Below are 25744 nucleotides of genomic sequence, written 5' to 3' on the forward strand. Positions count from 1 at the left end.
CACCTATCTGTAAACCGGGCTTCTATCTTGAGTTCTACTGCCACCCACCTAAGTCAGCTAAAAGTGCTAGCCAGTTTCCATATCTGAGAATTGGCTGTTTGTTTCAGAAGCAACCTATTTAAACTAAACTCCTGGGTTTGGGAATTTCCTTGAAACCACTGCTGAAAGAAAGAAAGAACTGCTTTCTTTCCCAAGCAGGAAGCCTGGGGAGACTTGTTCCTGAGAGTGCCCTAGCTTGCTTCCTCCTGTGCACTCCTCCTCACACTGTCTTCTCCCAAACAGTTCTCTCCCTCTTCTACCCATTTCTCTTGCCTTCCTCATTTAGTTTTTCCATTCACAAATCATGGTTCCTCATCTTTCTCCTCTAGGCTCCCACATTTTCCCAAGCTTTCTTGTTGTCCCTCTTCCTTCCTGAGTCACCTCTGGCGATGACCAGCATGCCATAAGAGCTGGTTACTTGATAGTTACACATTAAATCTTCCAAGTCAGGGACACCTACATTCCAATCTGGTATTCACCAGCCATTCACTGGTGACCCTGGCTGAGTTGCCTCAGCTCTTGTTGACTCAGTTTTCCCATTTGTAAAATGAGAATGCTAACTGTATTCATATCAGAAGAGAATTGAGAAGTTAACATAGAGTGCTTAGCATGATGCCCGGCAAGTCGTGAATTCTCAATTAATTCTGCCAGCATAATAAACAGTACTCTGTCAATTCTAAATTGTTCATTTAGTAAATGTTTTCTATATTTGTTTATTAGCTGAATTTAGAGATATCAAGACATTGTCATAGCCTTGCAGTGGCCGAGTCACTTATGTGCAGTAAAAATGCCTGACATAACACTTTTGCCATAATAGCTGCCAAGGGCAATCCTTGTGGAGACTTAAATTAACAGCCATCATATAAGTAAAGATTTTGATATAATCTTATGTATTCAATGATAGGGCTGAAAGCTGAGAATAAATACTGAAATACAAAAGTTGCTGCTACTCACAAAAAAAAAAAAAAAAAAATTGATTATTCCCCTATCCTTGTGTGGGACAAATACCACGTCACCCCTAACACAGTGCCTTGTTATTATTTCTCGCTCAGAATTTTACCTGCCAACTCTGAGGCTGTGAATCTGCTCATGTCCCAAGGGAAAGAGCGAAGCTACAAGTCCTATAAATTTTAGTCCCAGTCCATTTCGACTGGCATGAGTCACAATGATGAGATTCTCAGGATTTGGGGTTACTCATGTTTATCTGAAGAAAATTAGCATAAACCACGAAAAGATACTGTGTGGTAAATTAAATAAAATGGAGACTCTATTCTGAATTTAAAAACTTGAGCTTTCAACATGACTGTAAATTGATGAAAGCTTTGGCTATTCAATTTCACCATTGCATTTGCAACAAATTAAATGCCCTTAATCAGATAGCAGTAACAGTCTATTCCACAAAGAGCAGCTGGGATAAATAATGCCATTTCTATTCCCTCTGGACAGCCTGTAGTACATTGTCCCTGGTGTATATCAAAGCAGCAACTTCTCTATGTGATGAACGTGTGTGGCTGTGAAATTTGTCCATTGTGGCTTGGAAGCGGAGATGGGAAAGTCAAACCAACTGCTGCCTTCATTGTTTTTCTTTGATTTATGCTAAACCACAATTTCCTTTTAGCATCACTAACTTATCTCCTCCCAAATGTCCCCATCACCCACTAAAAAGAATTGTTCCGTCCCTACTGAAAGCAAAATATCCTCCACACAAAAGTAAATTAATAAAATGAGAGAGCTACGAACTTAGATGGGAGAGATAAAACATCCAGGAGCCTTTCTATAGTCTCCATGTGGCTGCCGAGCTCCTATTGGCAAATGAATTTACAGAGAAAAGCCAAGTATCACTTTGTTTCTTCTCTTCAGTTCTTTTGACTGGGACAGCAATCTCTAGCAACATTCTTATCATTACTAAATTCTATCCAACCACGGAAAAATGTTGTGGATTTGTAGTCTTACTGCTCATCATAATTTTAACATGACCAGCTTTATAAAGTCCTCCTTTGGACAAAACAGTGCAACAGACACTGAAAATGACATCGGGCAAATAAGACAACCTATCCACACTGAAGATCATGAAGATGAGAGGGAGAGACCCCTTTACACAAATGACCTGGAACAAGAGCAACAGTCATGAGTTTTGCGAAATATGAGCAGTAGGTTTCCAATCTCTAAGAGAGGCAGAAGTCACATCTCAGGATCACTCAGGAAAGAATTCACAGAGAAGGTGGTGTATGATCTGGATCTGGAAAAGTAGTAGGACTCAGATGGACAGAAATGGTGGCCTTGAGGCTGAAAAAGACTGCCACCTGGAGGGGATCTCATAAGCAAAGGCAGATATCTGGGAATTACTGAAAGGTGGTGGTCTAATCTGATACTGAATGTAGGATTAACAACATGGGTGAAGTCGGAAATAACTCTGGAGCATTAGGTTGGAGCCTGGTTAAGCAAGGTCATTGAATGAGAGTGTATGCAATTAAAATGGGTGATGGGCAGCCATGACAGTAGTTGTTTGAGCAAAAACTTAACAGAAAAAAAGTCTGGCACTGATGTGCAGTCATGGTTCAGAGAGGCAGGAGAGACTGAGCAGCATAAGTAAATCTGAACAACTGCTCAGACCACTATGCTGGAGTCAATGAGGGATTGAACTGGGTGGGGCCATCAGTGCAGGGGAAGCACTTTAGATATTTAATTCATACTTGTCTATACTACATGAAGGTGGGTAGGGATGGAAGAATCAAGAATGTTGTGGCTCAGTGGTAGTGGACTTGCCTGGCGTGTGTGAGGCACTGTGTTCAATTCTCAGCACCACATATAAATAAGTAAAATAAAGTTCCATTGAGAACTAAAAAAAAAAAAAAAAAAAAAAAATTGGAAAAGAAAATGATTCCACAAAGGTGAGTCTACAGGAATTAAAGAACAGAAGTCAAGAATAGTGCATTTGGGAAGGAAATTGAATATGACTTAGGACATCCTAAGTGGAGGTGCTGGGGAGACTGATAAGTAGCGATCTGGGTCAGCAACGTAAATATAGGACTGAAAATGTGGAATGAGGCTTGGTGGCTGAGGTCACTAGGATGAGTAAAATCAGCAGAAGAGGAAGCAGAGGAAGAAGAGTGTCCACAAATGGCAGCATCATCCATTATTCAATTATCCTTCTTTGAAATTATGCATAATAAAAAGCACTGAGGTTTGCTCATATATGGACATTTTCAAGGTGTTGGCAAGGCATTTTTGACACAGGCATTTTGACACAGCTTGTGAGCTCTCAGATCTCACTCACCCCTTATCAGTTTTCCCCAGCGAAGTGGCCACCTTGACAATTTTATCGTGATCCTGACTCCTTCAAACAATGAAAACAGGCATAGGTCAGAGACAGTAGAGTGAGCTTTGAAGGAGCTAACATTTCTCATCTGTTTCTAGTGCAGAACATAGTAGTACATGTGTTGTTCAGGAATTACCGAGTTTAGCAGAATACCAAAACAGTGCTATCACATCAGCTCACCACACACTCAGACAGAAGCAGCCCCTATTGACACAAACACAAACACAAACACATGCACACCTGCACCCTACACTGCATCATTTCACCTGGGTGTTGGAAATCACTCCATTGGTTCTCAAGCTCCACACTTGAAAAGGGACATATAAAAGAAAACCCAGTTACTGCCCAAGTAAAAACAGAAGCCAAGTTCACAGAAATCTTTCTCCCAGATCCAAGGAGCGTTAACCAACAGGTCTGAGCAATTAATGAGTCCCTCATACAGGGTGAAAATATCTGTCTTCTCAGGCTTCCAGAGGGAAAGAAAATACATTTTCAACTATTGGACAGGTAGAAACCACTGAAACATAAATGGCTTAGATCCAGGATGATGTCCCTAGATCATGAAAAGGAATAATTAGTCCTTATAGTTTCCCCTATAATGAAGGTCTGTTTTCACAAACATCTCATAGAGGGTTAGTATAGTTGTATGAAGAAAAAATTTTGTCATCAATTAAGTTTGGGAAATGTAATCTACTTTAGGTGATTCAAAATACACACAGGCATGCTGAAGGTTCTGGAAAGTTCTGATTCAGAGAACAATATTTCATTGTTTCCTTATGTACTAGACCATTCAACTTCTTTCCAGAACATACATAGAACATAAACATAGACATCTGTGGGCAAGGGGAATACAGTTTCAGAAATGCTGAGAGCTGCACTTTAAGTTCCTAGGTGCAAGGGAAACATGATTCTCCCAAAGGTAAGACATCTTCATGGTGTGTCTCAAACTGGGCTCTTCTGAGAGTCAAAGGAGAGATGATACCAAAAAAAAAAAAAAAAAAAAAAGTTTATAAATTTGGAACTTTAAAAATCTCTCAAAACTTATTTATTGAAAATTGGTTTACTATGTTGAAGGACCTATAAAAATAGCATTTTTTAAAACAGTATTTTTTTCCTTAAAAAAAGAAAAGAAGAAGGACAAGACATATCCAGAACACTAGCTAAACTGGACAGGACATGCAAGACAACAGGTGTAAATCAAGACTGTCATGGGGAAGCCAGGGTTTTGGAAATGCCACCTTACCCAAAGGAATCAACACGATTTGTGAGCCTGTTCCTTATATTACAGTGGAAGCTGGATTAGATTTTGTATGGCGAAATACTACTTAAGCTTTTGTAGTACAAGTTCAACCAAATAACATATTACTGCCTATTCATTAATATACCCACACCAACTATGCTACAGACCTTGGGGCAAGTGCTGGTACTACAGAGGTAAACAAGTTGCAGGAGATTTGATCTTACTCTGTTATTATGTTCATGATATTTTGGGTATTTATTTAATGTAAAACTTAGATAGAAATACAAGAATCGAAATTCTATAAGTACTATGAAAGCATTTATTATCCACCATGTTAAAGCCATAAGAAAAATTGATTTTATCTCTTCTATCATTGTTTCATATTTTTGAAGTGTACTAATAAAGCATTTTTTATCATTGCTACAATTACATCTGTATAGACAGAGATCATTGTACCTTATATTTCTTTCAGCAGATCTGCTAATTTCTGTATATACACCTGGTTTTGGTGGACATTTCTGCCTGTATTTAAAGATAATGTCTGTTAGGTAAGAAAACTTTTCTATGTTAAATTTAAGTTTAACAGAAAGAGACATTTATGTTCAAAAAATGCAATTTGTGTTGGAATTATACCGCTATCTGACGTAACAAACTCTACCTCAGTTCTTTGAGTTGACAACAACTCAACCACTTCCTCTTTGAAAGTTTCTAGAGAGTACAATATATACATGGGTGAACTATATTAACCAAATTATATTGTTATATAATGTGCATGTATGAATATGTAGCAATGAATCCCACTATTATGTATAATACATGGAAAAATAGAAAAAAAATAAAAATTTTATTTTTCTGAAAAAAAAATATAGACTCCATTGTACTAATTTTACAATTTCATTTTCTTTTAACATATTTTATACAACAAGGAGTATTCTACATAAGTTCATGTTCACTTTTTTGGTCTCCATTCATCAAAGCACTTGCATAGTTATCTCTATTAGATAATGAGATAACATTTTAAAATATTAAGAATCTTTTTTGTTAGTAAGCATCAAAGAGATGATGTTTCCCTTAAAGACTCTTCTCATCTGATAACTGTCAAGAAGTACATTTGCTTGGATAAGACAGGAAATAAGTCTATATTTCAAATGCACCTACCACATTGTGAATGGCCTCATTGAACTGACAGCATCAAATTTTACAATGCTAGCTTCTGTCACAATTTATGACATCAGGTTTTTCTCTGCTCTTCACAGTATCTGGTTGACCTACTTCTACATACTTGCTTGCTCTCAAGGAGCTGTATTCAACTATTTTTTGTTCTCTTGAGGACATGTGTTAATTACATAGGAAACACTTGCCTTTCATATTCTTTCATTAAAATCATCTTGCTGTGATTAAAGTAATCAGGCTTTAAAAAAACATTCAAGTTGTCCTCATTTTATTTTTCAGATCATGGAAATTCGAGTTGTTAAAAACGGACTAGATCAATTCCTGTAAAATTTAGCTTCTTTGGAATCTAAAGTTAACTAGTGTTGCAGATTTTCAGATTAGAATCTAGGTGGTATAAGACCGATTTGCTTTAGGTCTTTAAAAAATTCTACTTACATTAAAATTTAATTGCTAAGAGTAAAAGAAAAAAAATCAGTTAAAATTAAAAGCCTAAGAAATTATTTTAATGGGACAATTATAATCACTGAACAAATGAAGAGTTACACATCTAATCCATATTATTAACTAGTTTGGTGAAAAGATATTTTCTTAACTCATTAAAAAATATGCCCTCACTCCTAGAACAAAGTTTCAAAGATCCTGTAAAGTTGCACTGGAGAGTAGTTCAAATCTGGAGTTTCACCCCAACAGGATGGACACCTAAGGCTGTGGTCCTGCTTCACAGTTGGCACTTTTAGCTGGTCACCCTCTTACCGAAGTTCTACAGTTGTGACTTATTAAAGAATAGCTCTACAATTGTGTCTTACATGGTGTCAGAAAAATCACCATCAAAAAGCAAAAATACTAAAGAATCAAAGGCAGGCAATCAAGCAGGTCTAATGTATTCAGTCTTCACTGATACCATTTTTTAATCTCATAATAATAATGGAAATGTGGAATGCACATTTTGCAAAATGGTCCGAGGTTATTAGGCAACTGAACAGTAAGAAATGGTCTCTGAATGTGTTTCTAAGTATTAATGACAGAGTGACAGGTTCACAGTGGAAAAGCAAGTCTGTTTTTCCTGATTCAGAGATAAGTTAATAAAAATAGTTTTCCAAATAATTTTTGAGAATTTTGAATTAAACCAGCCTTCCCAGCTAAGAAAAAAATAAAGAACAACCCCAAAAGGTATTTCTAACATAATTGAGGACTTCAGCAGCAACACAAAGTTTCAAGAACATCTTTCATCAGAATATAGAGCTCTTAATGAGAAACTTAACTAGGAGTAAATAGCAATCAAATATGTATACATATAGTTTAATATGATTTATAATTACATATATAAAATATAAATTCCAAGTACATATATACATCTATATGTAACTATTAGGAGCTAATATATAAGAAGCCTGAGCAGGAACACTTGAACATATTGTTCCATTTTTATTTTTTATTTTATTTTTTAATTGTAGATGGATACAATACCTTTATTTATTTATTTTTATGTGGTGCTAAGGATCGAACCCAGTGCTTCACGCATGCTAGGCAAGCGTTCTTCCACTGAGTCACAACCCCAGCCCCTCCGTTTTTATCTTGAAGATGCATCTACATAAGACAAGTTATAGGAATCAGCATTCAAAAGCAAACATATATACCCATGCAAATTAACAGGTGAAATCAGGAAAAGCTCTGTGGGCTTCATTTGTGAATGTGCGTATGAAACATCCCCACCTGTGGCACAAAGTGAATTCCAGATCATTTACTCCCATTTCTCTTGAACTTCATTTTGGCAAGAAAGTCTGAAGTGCTAGCTCTTACCTATTGTCTGGTCTCAGCTGGTTAGGAGAAGGAACAGGAGATCTGGGCTTTGGAGGTATTGGAGGGTGAACAGTTGGGTCCCTTTAAAACAAAAAACATCAGTTCATTTTTCCATGGAAACATGGTGGATTTTAGCATCTATGAATCTAATGCATCTACTACACACACGAAAATATCTCTTACATCTTCTAATTCTCACCTGTGAGGGACCTGAAAGGTCAGTATCCATGGATCACAACTTTAAAGAAGTCAAATATTTCAAATATGCATTTTTTAAAAAGTTCATTCAAACAGATATTTGGAAGTCCTCTCCTCTTTAATTATAGTTTGAATTACAGTATGTTCTTTAATGGCATAGTACTTCGCTAGTATATTTAGCACAAGTCATGGCATTTTGAGTCAGTAGCTCATGAATGTAGCGAATGGTTCTTGGGCCGTAGCATGTAAGCTTCTTTAGGAATTATGTCAACCATCAGACTGCTATGGAAACAGCAAGAAAGGTTTTCAATTTCACAGACCTCAAGGTAAAGTTGCTTTGAAGCTTTTAACTGAATCTAACATGAATATTGTCAGCACAGGCCAGTTTGATGTTAGCAAAGTGTAAAATACAATGTTGGCCTAAACTTTCCAATGAGGTAACATGGTTGTCTGAGTTGGCATACTTTAGAGACCCAAGAACTGGAAATGGGAAATTACATGCATATTTTGGATGGAGTCAGCTCCTTACCAAGGGCATGTCACTCCCTCCACCTCCCACCACTATCATGATAATGTTTTCTATTGTCTTCAAGATAAACTCTGTACCTAGCAGAAGTATCCTGGTGATCTGGACTCCAAGGATCCTTCTGGCTTCTATCAGCATGCTAAGTAGTCAGACTTTGGAGTCAGACTGCCTGAATTGACAGCTGTGTGACAGTGGATTAATCTGATACTATTTCTTCATCTGTAATAATCCTTCTGATAGGATTGTTGGGGTGTTAGAACTGAATGAGATCATGCTTTTATTCAACAGACATGTTTTGGTAGCTTTCTATGTGCAATGCAGTCTGTGGTAGACAATGGCCCTGTCTCCAAGAGACTTTCAATATACTTATAAGCATATGTCAGAGGGAAAAAAGAGCTATGTAGAAAATAAAAGGTAAGGACACAGAGTGATGGAGGGGTGACACTATTGTATAAGGAATACAATGGTATTCTTTTTCTCTGTAAGGTGAAATTTGAGCTGAGACTTGCAGGAAATGATAGAATGAACCCTGAAGATATGGAGGAAGACCATATAAATATGGCCATCATCAGCTTGGAGATGGCATTTGATGCTTGAAACAATGAAATCACCAAGGGAGTCACTGTAAGCAGAGAAAAAAAGAGGGCCAACATTTGTTCTCTCAGCTCCTACAGATCAAGAATAAGAGAAGGAAACAGCAAAAGAACCCAAGGAAGGGTAGCCAAAAAGGAAAGAAGCTGGAATGTGTGATATCATGAAAGCAACTGAGAAAAGCGTTTCAAGGAAGGAATGATTGGCATTGTCCAAGGCCACTAATAGACTAAAAACTCAAGGACTGGGAAATCAGCATGGTTTTGACAACATGGTCATCATTGGTAACCCTGATAAGGGCAGTTTGGGTAGAACATTATGGGGAACAAAAAACATAATAGAAGCATGTTATAGTTCAGATACGAAGTGTCTTCCCAAAACTCCTGTGTGAGACAATACAAGAAAATTCAGAGGTGAAATGATTGGGCTATGACAGTCTTAAACTAATCAGTGTTTTAATCCACTGATGTGGATTAAGTAGGTAACTGTAGGATGTGGCTGGAAGAAGGTAGGTCACTGGGGGGGTGCCTTTAGGGTATATATTTTGTCCCTGGTTAAGGAGAGCTCTCTCTATCTCCAGGTTTCCATGTCCTGAGCTGCTTTCTTTGCCATGCATTTATGCCATGATGTTCTGCCTCACCTTGGGCCCAAAGCTCTGGAGTCAGCTGTCTATGGACTGAGACCTCTAAAACTGTGAACTAAAATGAACTTTTCCTCTAATTTTTCTTGCCAGGTCTTGTTGTGTACCACGGGGGCTCATGTAAAGGGGGGTGAAGGGCGCAGTGTCAATAACCACACAGAAACCAGGAGCCAGGTAAGAGCAGGCAAGCTTGTAGCTGCTGACTCATTTATTGCGGAAGCTTCTTCTTCTTTCATTGAGTACCTATCCAATCAGCACATCAATCAGCACGTCACACTACTCGAAGCCACCAATCATTTAGTCTCCACGAACCACCAATCATTTGGTGTATTTTGCACCAATGGGGATATATTTCTTATTCTATATGACTCTACAAGGTCTTTTGGTTGCAGTGACAAGAAAGCTGATTAAAACAGAGTAGATTTAGGAGAAAATGGGAAACAAGGAAGTAGAAGCATTGAAGTTAAGTGTTTTGCTGTGAGGAGGATAAGAGAAATGGGTAACCAGCTGGAGGTATTGGGTCAAGGAAGATCACTGCTGCATGTAGATATGATGGAATGAACCAGGGAATTGCCAAGACTGGAGAGTAGGGGGAAATGGTTAGGTGATGTTCTTAAGCAGTGGTGGGACCCAGGGAGCCAGTGGGGCATTTGGTCTTAGATGGAAGTGTGTAGAGTTCATTCACAGTAGCAAGAGGGAAAGGATAGCATGGGTACAGCTGAGGTGCATTGGCTGATTTGGGGTGGAAAAACTTCTTTTTTATAGACTTATATTTTCCTCAACAAAATGGGAATCAAGTTCATAATTCAAAGAGAGGAGGGTGAGCAGGAGTTGGAGCTTTGAGAAAGGGAGAAAGGAAAGAATATGTGAAACGTTTTTCTAGAACAGAACAGTAAGTGAACTCAGGGAAAAGTAATATGATGATAGGAACAACACACCATTATATGGGATTCATCTATGCCAGGACCTTTTCTAAGCATATTACCTATATGAACTCATTTAGTCCTTACTGCAATTTCGGAGATAAATACCTTTCTTCCCATTTTATAGGTGAAAAGACCAAGATACAGAAAGTAAAAATAAAAATTTCATGATGATACAGCTTATAGGGGATAGAACAGGAATCTGAACCAGGATGTCTGACCCCAGAAGTTCTTCTCATGCTCTGCCACCTCTCCAGGATATCCGCAGGCACCACCAATGGTTCCATTGAGGTTAATACTCATGGAATTAAAATATAGCTACTTGAGTTGAGTGCAGTGACACACAACTATAATCCCAGCAGCTTCAAAGGCTGAGGCAGGAGGATCACGAGTTCAAAGCCAGCCTCAGCAACAGTGAGGCATTAAGCAATTCAATGAGACCCTATCTCTAAATAAAATATGAAATAGGGCTGGGGCTGGGGTTCAGTGGCTGAGTGCCCCTGAGTTCAATCCCCAGTACCTCCACATCAAAATATATATATGTATATATATATGACTATTTGGTGTTGCTTTCTCTTGCCATATTAGGCTACTTGGTGGACAGTATAGTCAGAAGGTTTGATTTAGTAAATTTACAATCTGACAAGCGAAGGCAGCAGGGAATAGTGCCAAGGAATGGCAGGGGAATTACAGTGAGACCCTGAGGGGTCTGAGATGGACTTGGAGGGGAATGAGAACATGGCAAATCCTGGGGACTCTGGAAAAGATGGTAGAATTCATGGGTCGGTGATTGTGATGAGCTGAGAATTTACTGGAGTCAGAGAACTGGAGGCAGGGAGCAGGACAGAGGGGGAGCCAGAGAGGCAATGCTTTGAAATGAAACTTGTAGGGCTCGTGGTTATTAACAAGGGTAAGAGCCATGGGTGACTGAGGTAGGGTGAAGGATGTCTGGAGAGCAGGTCAAGAAAGTGAGAGGCCAGGGTGGGGTAGGATTCTCCATATGGATATTGAAATCACCAAGTATTGTGAAATCAAGTATTGTGGACGTGTTTATGAAAGACGGAGAGCCTGGTGCCAAAGTCTTTACAGAACGAAGGTGAGTGGCTCAGAGACCTTCAGCTGTATCTAGAGAGGAAGAGAAGCTCCTGGTGGCACAGTTTCAAAGGAGACGAGGAGTTCTAGACATGAAGTGGCAACCAGAACGGAGTAAGACCCCTCCCTTCCTTGGTCCTTGGGATAGATGGGGTTAGGGGAAAGTCAACCTTTACCAAAAGAGTTGCCGTGGAGATAGGGTCTTCTGGAAAAAGGTGAGCAACCATCCAGAGGTGAGGTTGAAGAGCAGGGCGTTTGTTTGTTGCTTGATTGGTTGGTTAGTTGGTTGATACCAGGGATTGAACCCAGGGGAGCTTTACCACTGGGCCACAGCCCCAGCCCTTTTTATTTTTTATTGAGACAGGCTCTTGCTAAGTTGCTTGGAACCTCTCTGAATTATTGAGACTGGCCTGGAACTTATGATCCTCCTGCTTCAGCCTCCCGAGTCTCTGGGATTACAGGTGTGTATCACCATGGCTGGCAAGCAGAGCGTTTTGATGATAATGGCCCAGTGGAAGGTTTGAGAGGGCAGGATGACATTACATTGGGTTAGGGTCAGGGATGTACAGAGTCTGTGGGGATGGTCCAGGTGATAAGAATTGACCTGCCTGGAGTTTTTATAGAGATCCATAGACATGAACATGGAAGACATTATAGAATTTGTCCTGAAGACTCCCTGGCAGTGTGCAGTGGTGAAGTTTTGGAGGATGTATGGTCCAGCAATGGGACACAGAGCATAGGGAGTCTCCTGGCTCTTGTGTTGATGGTGGCTTTCAAACTAGAAGAGCAGAGAGCACTAGGATAATTAGCTTGGAAATACTTTCCCCATATTGGCTCACTGTCAGATCCCACAGTTAGAGACTATTTTGTCTGCACTGAAAACATCTTTTTATTTTCCGCAAAAAAGAAAAATCCTTGTGTTGGATATATGTGAGAAGGGATGGTCTATAGTGTATCTGTGTGGCTTAACTGATTAAAATTTTCCTTCTAGAAGTAGAGGAAAAGCAGAAGAAGGGAGTCCATCCTGGGTGATAATGGGGCTGCACTGGGCACTAGGTATCTGAGGACAGACAGGAGAGAGGTAACAAGATGGGAAGATGGATTACAGAAAGGAGAGATAGGATGGGCCAAGCTTTGCTTATGGCAAAACCCTGTTGATGCAATGTTAAATGTTATACTATCTAAGGTCTCAAAGAGGTAAGTAAGTGTCGAAGGGGTGGGTCTGGGAGGTACAGATGGAGAGAGAAGAGGGAGATCTGGAAGGGTCTGAGGAGTACTGGGGGGAGGGGTGGAAAGCTGGGTGTGAAGTTGCGAAGACCAGGAAAAGCAGAGGAGGATCCTGAGTTTCAAGGTGAGGGATCGGGGGCGGGCCATGCCACTTTGACTTCAGTTCACCTCCAGGACCTTCCGATGCCCTCTCTGCAATGACAGCCACAGATGACAGAGCCCAACCCTGGGGTGGGGGCAGGGGATGAGAGGAGTCATTCATGCCGTGCCAGGAGCACGAGGCGATGCCAAGCAAGAGGATTAAAAAGCAAGCACCAAGCAGGAAGCTGTGGCCTGGGGCGTTTGGAAGAGAAGGAAACAAAAGATATTTATTGGAGCGATCCTGATTGAATTCCACTTTGAGACAGGATGCTGATGCTGGGGTGAATTGACCCCAGCTCTCCCCTCTGCCCTCCCCCACAAGGCCTTTGTGGGATCGATGCCACCACTGTAGTGGCTAAAACGGTAAAGAATAGCTTTGAGGAATAAAAAGGCAGTTTTCACAAGCAACATATGACAACTTGCCGATTGTAGTACAAAGACCGGAGCTAAAAGACATAGCGCTATGAAGAAAGCGGAGTGGATTACTTCATCTCCACAAGCTGCTGCGAAGATCACTTCTTTCCATCATGTCCTCTTGGGATAACACGCATGGCTCTGAGACTTGCGTCCAAGTCTTACTCTGCAAACATTTCCATAACAGCAGCACAAGTCTAGGCTCCACCAAGAACGATTGACCCTCATATTTAATCATGAGTTTTGTTTTTGCTTTTCACTGTGCTGAGCTTCTGGGTCCCACCTATAAGATTTTTATTCCATCAATGGTAAGGAGATGGAACTGATATTGATGGAGTCTCAGTACATATCAGCTTTGCCAGGATCCCGCATACATTTCTTTATTTGACCCATACATATAACCTGTGGATGTGTATTATGTTTCGCTGGGATGCAAAAAGTTTTGTAATTTGCCCCAGAACATACAGTTAATAAGCAACTCAAAGTTCAAGCTAGTATTTCTGATATCAAATCCTGTTTTTTGTCTACATCATACTTACTATAACCAATATTCTTCCAGGTATTTCAAAGGTGAAACTATTACGAATAGGATGCTAGGAAGTTGTAGTTCCTCACCTAAGTGGCTCAACAAGCACTTATTCCACAACTGCCCAATTACGATGTTTGCAGTGTAGGTGCAAAACGACATTCATAGGCTAGAAGAGGTGTGGCCCATGCTTTCAAAGAGTTTGTATAACACAAGGCCAAGTTCAAAGGAATGGTTACTGTGGTGACAACTCACTATCTAGCACTGAAGTCTTTTCCACCAACCCTAAGCACAGTCAGGGAGCATGCGCTGGACCAGAATCCCAGAGGCTTAGCTTCCAGACTAGCCTTGCCACTAACTCTCTGTTTGACCCTGGAAAGGGAGCTGATTCCCTCGGAACCTCTGCTTCTTTATCTATAAAAGGAAGAAATTGATGCAGATCTGTAGATGGCAAACCACCATGTGACCACGGGAGGGCAGAATTATTGCAAAGACCTCGATTCCGCAAAACCCTGAGCGTGTGCCAGACACTAAATACCTGAATATCCACCTACTGTACTTTTCAAATGTATGTAGATGTTGTGGTGGTTAATAAAATTTAAATTTATGGTGGATCTAGGGGAACATAAATCAACTTTAGTTGGTCCCGTGGTTCGGATTTGGTTTGTCCCCAAAGGTTCATATAGTGGAGACTTGGTCCTCAGTACTACCATGTTAAGAGATAGTAGAACCTTTAAGACATAGGACTTAGAAAATGAACAGATCATTGCTCTGCTGCCCTTGGAAGAGGTTAATGACAGAATTCTTCTGGAACTTCAGAAGAGAATGCCTGATCCCTGAATCTCTCTCTGGCATCCTCTTTGGCCAGTCCACTTCTCCCTATTGCATGCACTCTCACCATGGTGACCCCTCACCAGCGTGAGCAAGTGGGGCTGCCTGATCTTGAACTTGCAACGTCCAAAATTGTGAGCTAAATAAACCTCTTCTCCTTATAAATATGCATCCTTAGGTATTTTGTTATAGCAACAGAAAAGCACTAATATATTTGGTTAATAGACACAAGGAGCTTTAAAAATACTCCTGAAGTCATAGCAGTTTTGGGCTCTTAGATGTTTTCTCAAAGACATAGCAAAACCTTTCCAAAGATTAGAAGATGAAACTGAAAACATTTTAGCATTAAAAAGGCATTTACTCAAACTAGACCATAGACCTCTGTGTTAAACATAAACCTGTAAAACTTCTAGAAGAACACATGGAAGAAAAACCTTTATGATCATTGGTTAGGCAAAGAGTTATTAGATTCACATCAAAAGCATAATTCTTTAACAAAACTTAACAAATGGATTTCATCAAATTAAAAACCTTTTGCTCCAAGAAATACATTGTTAAGAGACTGAAAAAATTATAAATCACATATTCTACGAAGGACTTGTAAACAAACAATTTTTTGAAAAATCCTCAAAACTCAAGAAGTAAAAGGAACAGCAAAAATATAGGCAAAAGATTTGAAAAGGTATTCCACCAGAGAGAAAATGTATAGATGATAAATATATCTAAAAAGTGTAATGTCATTAGTCTCTTAGAAAATGCAAAGTAAAACCCATGATGAGATAAACTACGTACTTAATAGAATGGCTAAAATAACTTTTTAAGCTGCAAATACTAAGTGTGTTAAGGAAATGGAGCAACTAGAAACTTCAGACTTTGCTGGTAGGAACAAAATGAACAGCCACTTCAAGACAGTTTGGCAGATTTTTATAAAATTAAACATGCACTTATCATATGACCTAGCACTCCCACTTGTAGGCATTTGTTCAAGAGAAGTGAGTACATATGTTCATGTGAAAACAAGTATGTGAACATTTAAAGCAGCTTTGCAAACAACTAAATGTCCTTCCATTGGTGAATGGATAAATGAATTGTGTACATCTATGCAATGAAATACTACTACTGAGCAACAAAAAGGGATGAACCATTGCTACACATAGCAGCAGGGATGAATCTAACATGCATCATGCAGATTCAAAAGGCTGTACAGTGTGTGTGATTTCACTTACAAGACATTCTTCAAATAGCTGAGAAAGAAGAAGAATTAGAAGGCAAAGAAGTGCCCCCTGCAGGTTTCTAGAGTATAAGGACAGTCCTAAGAAAAATGTCCTTATATACTCCATCCCCCTACTGCCCCACAGATGCCAGTATGTCCATCACTTATAGGACCCAACCAGAACTTCCTGCTTCCCAGGGGCTTCTTGCTCCAAAGCCATCTTCCATTGCTCACCACACAATGTGAAGCCTCCATTCCACATTAGTATGCTCTAATTCTGCCCAGTTATCACAGGAAAGAAACCTGATTTGTGTCAGTGACTCTAAGATTTGAACAAGCAGAAACAGCCCTGTCATCTGTTAGAGTTTTCATGATAATAATTGAAATAAAATTGATAGAACTTAAGGAAATAGCTACTAAATGGTGAACTAGTTTTTTCTTTCTTTCTTTTTCTGTTCTTTTTTTTTTTTTTTTTTTTTTGATAGATGGGATTGAACTCAGAGGTACTTAACCACTAAGCCACATGGCCGGCACATTTTTATATTTTATTTTGAGATCGCTTCTCACCAAGTTGCTCAGGGCCTCGCTAAGTTGCCGAGGCTGGCTTTGAACTCCCTATCCTCCTGCCTTAGCCTCCAAAGCCACTTGGATCACAGGCATGTGCCACCACACTCAGCAATTTTTTTCTTAATTCAACTGTTTTGTTTTTATGGCTTAGACAGGGCAATGTGTTCTTTTTTTGGTTTGTTTGTTTTTGTTTTTTTTATTTTAACAATGCATTTTGATTCATTGTACACAAATGGGATACACCTTTCCATTTCTATGGTTGTACACGCTGGAGACTCACACCATTCATGTAACCATACTTGTACATAGGGTAATGATGTTTGTCTTATTCCCCTATCTTTCCTCCCCTCTGCACAATCCAAGGCTCCTCCATTATTCCTTTACCTCCTCCCCCGCAGCCATTATGTATCAGCATCCACTTATTAGAGAAAACGGGTGATGTTTTTATCCGAGTCACTGACTCTAGGTATCTGATCTCACAGCTTCTTCCTCACCTTTGCCCTTGAACCTGGAACCTCTCTGCCTCATCAACTCCAAGGAGGTCCCCTGGTAGTGGCAGAACAGAGGAGGCTCTGAGGGAGGCAGGGCTGTAGAAATCTGGGTTGGGTGCAATAAGGGTGGTTTTCATTTGCTGCTGTTTGAATGTATGAGTTACTTATTAAAACCAGTGTTAGGAGACCAGGGACATGTAGGTTGTCCCTATAGGACTGAAGAGGAAGCAAGTTGTTGCTAAAGGTTAAGATGTTCATTCTATATTAGCATTTTTCTTTGTTCTGCTCAAACAATACTTTTCAAAACTAATATAACTTCCCCAGTACCAAAATAAATAAATAAATAAGAAGAATTTTAAAATAAAAATAATACACTTTAAGTCAGGTTAATATTTTAATCATTATGAATGTTTAGAATGGGTGATCTAGGCATTTAGGTATGATTTTTAAATCACTGTTATGCTTTAACATTTTAATGAAAGTCAGAGGATCTTAATTTTTATTAAAGATTCTTGTTAGGATAAAATGAAACTAATTGTGTCTTTGTAGTGTGATATCAAACTTTGTAGGGGATTTGGTACCAATAGAGTTAAAAATGTTATAGCAAAATTAGAAAGGTTACATTTTACCATTTATAGTTACAGAGAGAAAAATATAACTATAGTGCAAGGTTGCCATGGCAACTCCTTTCTCAATTGGGATTTTTTTTTTCTGCTCTGACTCTACCAATCAGTTACTTGGAAGTGAAAACCACTGAAGAAGAAGAGGTGGAAACAAATAAGGATGAGAAATAATGATGGTATATAGGAAATATCTCACTATATGCCAATTTTCCTAGGTATATATCTATTATTTTAAATTTTACCAGACATTATTTTTCATCCCTATCTACAAAAATGGTTACAGGAAAAAAAGAAGAGAAGGGATGGTAGAGGTGGTGGCTTTATTGTTCTTCTAAATCAGTATGCTGGGTCACTTTCAGGAACATTCACACTGTCTGTTATCAAGTTATTTTAATTGGCTTCAGTGAGTTTCTTAACTGAACCCTACATGGCATTTTACCACTGCATCTTTAAGTCCCCTAATTCAAAGTCAGAGGCAATTGAGGACGCCAGGATTTGACAGTGGGTTCTGATGGCCAGAAGGAGTTCACCATGGACTCTCCAGAACTGTTACCTCCGTTTCTCAGGTCTCCTGAATGGCGCCTCTTATCCCCAAGCCTGGCAAACATTATCACTCTTTTGAAGGGCCCAAAATGACAAGAAATAGATTAAGAGCTTGGCAGATCGAGACACACACTAGTGATTCCTGACAATCTGCTTTGTGCCAGGCTTTCAGACATCTCCTCAAATGAACAAAGCGGAGAGGGGAAACCAATCCCTGACTCTGACCTTCTGATCATTTCCTATGCTGACAACACTCATGCTTTCTTTGATGTATACTTCAGGATTTCTACCACATGGTCCGAGCTCCAATTACATAACAGCACAGCACTAAGTCCTAAAATACAAACACGCTATCTTGAAGAGGTACTTAAGCCTACTACAAGTTATGAATGAACATCTCCCCATAATATCTTATGCTAAAAAACATTTTACCACTTGAAATCAGGTTTGGAATTATTGAATTTCCCGCTACTATTAAACATAACTGATGAAGGATGGATGCAGAGAATGCCCTGGGATGACAGAAAGCCCATGGTGTTGCACAAGCAGACACACTCACACACAAGCACAGGCACGAGTGCACACCTACACCCACACACACCGATGCTCACACTGAGCTCTCTGGCGTTAAAGCGCCTCCTCCCTTCCCCACCCCTTCCCCTCTGCACCTGGCTCACGCTCCTCGTTCTCTAACATGTACCTCAAGCACTCTGTCTTTTGAGCCTTCTGTACCCCAAATGCATCCTCTATTGTCTCCCTCGCCATGCTCCCTCCTGCTCTGTGGCTCTCTCCAGCTCTGTCAGCATCCTCCCCCCAAAAACCACTTTCAGTAGGACCAGGCAGCATGTTTAGTGATCCTGGCTCACAGCGACTCCCTGATAGACTTAAAATTTCCTAAAACAGGGTTGGGTCTTACAAGTCTCCACACTCCTGGCATCTAGGAAAGCACATTCTTATTACATCACTAGAGATTTATAGTTGTTTTGGAGAGAGAAAGAGGGAAAAACTGAGGTAAGAAGCTTTCAGAGTTTAGATGACAAAAGAAGCCCCTTAGCTGAGATTCATGCCAGACTTTGAAGGATGGTCCATTGTGGATGTGGGTGGTAGAATCCACTCCCTACTCTACCTCCACCCTACCTGCCTCTCATTACCTCTATTTACCAGGTAACTCAGTAGCTAGGGTCTCATTTTTCAAGCTCCTCCTCCACCACCTAACATGTAGACACACACCAATATTGCACATGAGCTTCTCATGGAACATTTTCTCCAGAGGTAACTTTGCTCTGAATAAATACATTTTAAGTTCATGGGTTTATCAGAATCTCTGGCACCAGCCTCCTCCCTGAGCACACCTCTCCCTCACCCTCAGGTATTTTTCATTGCTTGGTGATCACCTCCACAAGCATACCCTTCTGGTATCCCCGACTCTGGCTGCTCCAAACAAAGTGCCATGGTAGCTTCTTAAGACCTACTGTATATTCTCCTTCTGCTCCTCTCTATTCTGCTCCTGCTCCTATTTCTTCCTGCATTGACTGGCTTTAAAATCACCCTGGGCTTGAAAATGTAGCAATATATGATTACTTTCCTTCCTCCAAATCCCATACTTTTTCAGAACCTGTCTTTTGAGTCCCATTAGAAGCTCTCCCTACCCACATCAGATCTCCCAGAGGAAGTGGATGCTCTTCTCATGACCCACAGAGGATCTTCTGTCATGGTTACTGTATATCCATGTTGTCCACTTTGGGAGGTTATGAAGGACCCAAGCTGCTCTCGTCTTCAGAGTTCTCTGACACCTGTGTTTCCTGTCCATGCTGCTAAGTGACATCACCTAGACATGTAAGCGCCCTCTCTGATCCTTTCGCCCCCCCCCCCCCCAGGAACTCCTCTGCTCTTCTACCATTATGTATGGTGGCTCCAGTGCACTCGCCTTTGGAAAACCTCCTGCTGTGAGTGGCACCCTCAGCAGAAAACCTGTCAAAGCACCATCCAAATGAAGTTCATGGGATGCTACTGCCACCTATTGGTGATATCTATTTCCTTAACACCGTAACTTGAACTCACTACAAGAATGATTGAGTAAGGGAAATAAGGAGGACAGAGGGGTTAGTGATTGTTGTGACATATTAAGTGTGGGTGTGACTAAACATTGATATGATTCTGACAGGAGGAAATAATTTTATCACAAAAGGTAGCATAGAATGCCTCTCAAAGAGTGAATAATTATCAACATGTTTTGGTTATGAGGATAAAGCATAGCAAAGACCTAAATCACCCTGCATGTGCAGTTTATGGGCATTTGAGGGGCAGGAAGAAGCAAATGGAGACAAAATAAAGGAATGAGGGGATCCTGAACAAAGAGCAACAGGGTGAGGGCTGAAGAGAAATGTCAGTCAGCAAGAAATGGATAACAACAGGGGTGGCCAAAGAACTCACAACTGAGATTTCCAATATTCCATGTTGTATAGTTTGGTCTGCATTTTTGGGACAATTGCCATCACTCCTTATATACATACATTTATTTAAATGTATGTATATTTGGTAATATTTGGGCAAATTAATATACTTGCTGAGTTAATGTGGAAATGGGAGGAAAGGACAGAAGTAAATCAGAAGTAAATTTTTACTTTTAGTTTGAGGTTATTTTCAATTTGTTTTTCAGAATATCTCCAGATTTCCAGATTTTTTTAGATAATTTCCAGGATAAATAAAGAACTCACAAAACTTAACACCAAAAAATAAAAATAAAAAACCCAACCAATAAATGGGCTAAGGAACTGAACAGAACTTCACAGAAAAAGAAATGCAATTGATCAACAAATATATGAAAAAAATGTTCAACCTCTCCAGCAATTGGAGAAATACTAATCAAAACTATTCAAATTTCATCTCACTCCAGTCAGAATGATAATTATCAGGAGTACAAGCAACAATAAATTTTGGCGAGGCTGTGGGGGGAAAGGTACACTCATACGTTGCTGGTGGGACTGCAAATTGGTGCAACTACGGAGATCACTGTGAAGATTCCTGAGAAAACTTGGAATGAAACCACCATTTGGCCCAGCTATCTCACTCCTTGGTTTATACCCAAAGGATTTAAAATCAGCATACTACATGACACAGCCACATCAATGTTTACAGCAGCTCAACTCACAATAGCTAAACTATGGACCAGCCTGGTACCCTTCAACAGATGAATGGATAAAGAAAATGTGGTATATATACACAATGGGATATTACTCAGCCATAAAGAAGAATAAAATTATGGAATTTGCTGGTAAATGAATGGAACTGGAGAATATCATGTTAAGTAAAATAAGCCAATCCCAAAAGACCAAAGGCTGAATGTTTTCTCTGACATATGGATGCTAATTCACAATAAGGGGGTGGGGTGGCTAGGGAAGAATAGAAGTACTTTGGATTTGGCAGAAAGGAGGGAAGGGGGGTATGGAGAGTAGGAAGTACAGTAGAACAAATCGAGCATTATTAACCTGTGCATGTATGACTACAAGATTGGTGTGATTCTACATCATGTGCAACCAGATGAATGAGAAGTTATACTTCATTTATGTATGTTGTGTCAAAATGCATTCTCTCATGTATAACTAATTAGAACAATTTAAAAAAAAAAGAAGTGAAATTTTGAAAATAAATCAGAAGAAAATGTGGCCAAAAGAACTTAGATGCCTCAGATGGGGAGAAGATAATATTGCAGACAGAAGGAATCTAACATGCTAAGGTGGATATATAGGGAGCATCTTATACAGAAGGCGGCATAGAGAGAGCATTTAAAACAGATGAAGTAACTTAAACAGAGAAAGGGAAGTCCTAAGGGATGGGGGGCAGGTCAGTGCCAGTGATCAATGCTAAGGGTGTGGATCTGTGTTCTAAAACAATGAAAATTTGCTATAATTGTTATGTGGCAAAGTGACATATTTCAATTTTTCCTTCATAAACATATCATTCCAGGAACTTGTGTGGAGAAGAGATGAGGAGGCAATAATCAAGCATAAATGTACATATAGAGAGACAGATGATAGAAGAGGAAAGATGATAGATGATAGATAGATAATCATGAGTTCTTCTATTGATAAGCAAGTTTGAGACTTCCAGGGTGCCTGAAATTAAGTTTAATCCAAACATAACTCCCATACACATTTTAAATGCAAACACAGCTAAATTTTATTTCTTCCATCATATATCAGTCAAAAAATGAATCAGTGAGGGAGGGGATGATCCATGACATTAAAGGTTACAAACAGGACAAGATTCGTTCCTGGAATGACTGGGAAGTCTGGCAGATTTTCAAGTGTGCTGCCCAGAGAGGAGTATGTGATGAGAAAGAAAAGGAAATTTCAGGGACAAAAAGCAAAGATTTGGAAAATGAAGGACAGAAAAGAGAGTGAGGGTATCAGGATTAAGAGAAACTTTCTGCGTTTGGTGGTGGTTGAGGGGTGTTTTGTTTTTTTTCTGGTGCTAGGGAATGAACCCAGGCCTCACACATGCTAGGCAAGTGCTCCACCACTGAGCCACACCCCACCTCCACTGGAGAGAAAATTCTTTTGGAGAAGATGGGAGGGGAGAGAAAGAGTGGACGGATACCACTCCATTAGTGAAAGATAAAAAACACTGCACTATTAAGCAGTGTTTAAAAGCATAGTCCCCCATTTTATCTGTTTTTGACCTATTTTCATTTATTTTGGGTTCCTCTGGGGACAAAGATCCCTTTTTGGAGCCTTTGCCCTCTTTCATCTTTTAATAATTTCTTCTATTTTTCAGCATTTACCAAAAAGGCTATTTATCAGTCCTGGGAATGCAGTGGCATTGAAGGTGAGAAACAGAAGCTGCACTTTGAGATCTTCCAAAGAAAAGCACTTTAGAAATCAAAGCCATTGCTATATTGTTATTATTCTCTCCTTTCCGTGAAAGCTTGGCATGACATTATCTCTGATCCTCAAAAAGAAATCTTTTGATTCAGTCATTATATTAATAATCTGTGACTCTAAAAAAGGATTGGATATCTAAATTGATCAAGAAAGCCCAATAATCTCTTTTCCTTCGTTCTGATGTTACGGATGTAAGCCAGGAATCAAAAATAGGAACGCTATAACTCATTTCATCTTTCATGTAAATCGCATCCAGCAATGCATAAATTGTAAGGGTTTAGAGCCAGACACTGACATTTCTGTGCAAACAGTGATCCACAAACTCAACAGGCATTGAAGCATGAGATGCTAACTCATGAATAATCCTCACATACTTTTACAGTTATATAACCAGTTGCCTATTATAATTTACATTAATATTGGGATAATGAATAGAGGACAAAAATAAGAAGCTATTTTGGAAATAAGTAATAAATATTTCTAAGAAAAAGTGCCAGTTATTGTCTATAGAGACAAAATAGGATGGCTCTTACAATACTTAGAAAAAAAAAATGTCACTACCAGAACTCCTAGTTCACATATTTTTTCCACTTTGGTAGCTCCATGAAAGGTGTCACCCATAGAGAAATGTCTAATAATAGCCTGAGGGGAAGGGACATTTTAAACTAAAAATATAATCCATACTTGGTGGTTCACATAATTGGAAGTCAACTGTAGTTGAACCAGTTTAAAAAGAAAACATTTTAACAGAGGTGGATGTGATTCCAAATTGCGATTGCTCAGCATGTTCAATAATTTGATTTAGTGTTATATATATAAAACACTCTATATGAAAGATAGATGCAATGACAGAAATGTCAAAGATTGTTCAGGAAGCCACCAACATTGAGGAAAGAACATAGAACAGACTCTCACAGCCTTTGAAGGAACCATCCCTGCTGGCACCTTAATCTTTGACTCCTAACCTCCAGAAATCTGAAGAAATCTGTTTCTGTTGTTTAAGCCACCTAGCATGTGGACCTTTTTTAATATGACCCTAGCAGACTAATACAGTCACCTGCTTACTCCTAATAGCATGTCAGCTCTCCTACCCTGGGGAACCTGTAGTCCTGACCTCACTTGGATCAGTCTCATTCAGAGCTCAGCGTCCACAAAATTGCCTTCAAATTTAATCCAAAGCATCCACAATTATATGTTGTCAGTGTTTGACACATTCTTCCACCCAGCACCATAGCATTGACATCTGACAGTCTTACCTTCTGTTGGCCTCTGTGCTTGGCGTGGCACTGTAACCAGGAGGGGGTGGCGGAAACCAGGACTGTCTGTGAAGAAATGGCATCAGTTATAAACATGGTGCTTGAAGGCTGATCCTATCCCCATGTCTGTGAGGAAAAGCTAAAAATAATTTGACAGTTGAAAAGGCAATGGGATTACTTTTTTCAGAAGGCCTTGGAAATAAAATGAACATGGTTTCATAAATAAAATAAGAAAAGGCTGCCTATATTCCAGGCTTTCTGCTCCCCCATGAAAGCTCCTTTTCCCATTTCCTTTGGCACTAAACAATGTGGACATGTCTTGCAAAAGAAATCTGAAGATAATGGAAAAAAATAACAGTTATTAAATCTAGATAGTAAGTTCATGTGTGTTTATTGTGCTATTCCCCTGTTTTTCTTCCTAGCTGAACTATTTCATAATAGAACAACGATCTTATACTCTACTCAAATTATTGTTTCTTTTAAAAAGTATGATTAAAACTCAGAAAAAGTACAATTAAAACATAAGAATATTGAAAACATAAAAGAACACCAGAGCAATTTTAATCTCAATTTGAACCTTAATTAGAAAGATGACCTCACATTATAAGGAAGTAACTTTAATTGGTAGCAATAGCTAAGGTCTCCGTCAAAAACACTAAGATAAGGACCAAAAATGAAGATGTTCAGACAGTAATGTGGATGAGAGAAGGGAAACCCAAGATAAAAAGGACAGAAGAGCTGGATTTATATTCTTTAAGTAGGTCTGTTTCCTGAGACACCATGGGACTAAGACCAGATGGAAGTCAAGCAAGATAGATTTCAACTCCATGTAGTGGGTAGATGTCCCCCAAAGAGTAGTCAGAGGTACATCACAAAACAGAGTCTTACTGCTGGCTTCAGTGGTCCTGAATCAAGTCTAATCTGTCAGAGGAAAGAATCATGCCCTGGATAGAACATTGAAGTAACTGATTTTAAGTTTCTCCTAACACCTTATAAATCTGTTTTTACAGGCCAAGGGTAGAGGAGATATGAAATTTGGGTTTAGGAAAAAGATAGATCACATTTCTGAGATTCTACAGATAACAATCAGTATTCTGAGTACAGGGAAAAATAAAGACATTATCTCTGTGTACAGTGGCACCTGAGTAAAGACAGCTACTCCTTCAACAAACACAGAACCCCTATCCTACACCAAGCATGGCCCTGGATGCAGGCAAAGCAAACAGAAAAAAATCAAAGCACTGAGATTTAGGCACACTTGTCTTTCATTTGCACCATGATTCCCTGGCACTGTTCTCATCAACATGCAAAAATCTGTTCCAACCTCATGCTCTGTCTCATGAAGAATATTCTGCCACCACAGATCTCTCTTCTCCTCCATGCCTAGTAGATAACATGGAACTCACCACAAGCAGCATGTGAGATACCACACAGAGGGAGCCAAGCAGGAGGCAAAAATCACAGAGATGTCTCCCAAGAGGACCTGTG

At 39.5% G+C, this 25744-nt stretch overlaps 1 protein-coding gene across 10 annotated transcripts in view; it reads right to left on the reverse strand.

Annotated features, from left to right (window-relative positions):
- The window catches only part of SCEL (sciellin), a 94246-nt gene that overhangs the window by 44339 nt on the left and 24163 nt on the right, over window positions 1-25744 (reverse strand). For all 10 annotated transcript variants that reach the window (XM_079138967.1, XM_079138971.1, XM_079138966.1 and 7 more), the window contains 4 exons: window positions 24257-24322; window positions 7572-7652; window positions 5055-5120; window positions 3317-3376 (listed from right to left, as the gene is read on the reverse strand). In XM_079138967.1, coding sequence (XP_078995093.1) covers window positions 3317-3376; window positions 5055-5120; window positions 7572-7652; window positions 24257-24322 — 273 coding nt within the window. The remainder of the gene's footprint in view (window positions 1-3316; window positions 3377-5054; window positions 5121-7571; window positions 7653-24256; window positions 24323-25744) is intronic.

The sequence above is a fragment of the Sciurus vulgaris genome, assembly GCF_902686455.1.
Source record: "Sciurus vulgaris genome assembly, chromosome: 4".
Taxonomy (NCBI): Eukaryota; Metazoa; Chordata; class Mammalia; order Rodentia; family Sciuridae; genus Sciurus; species Sciurus vulgaris.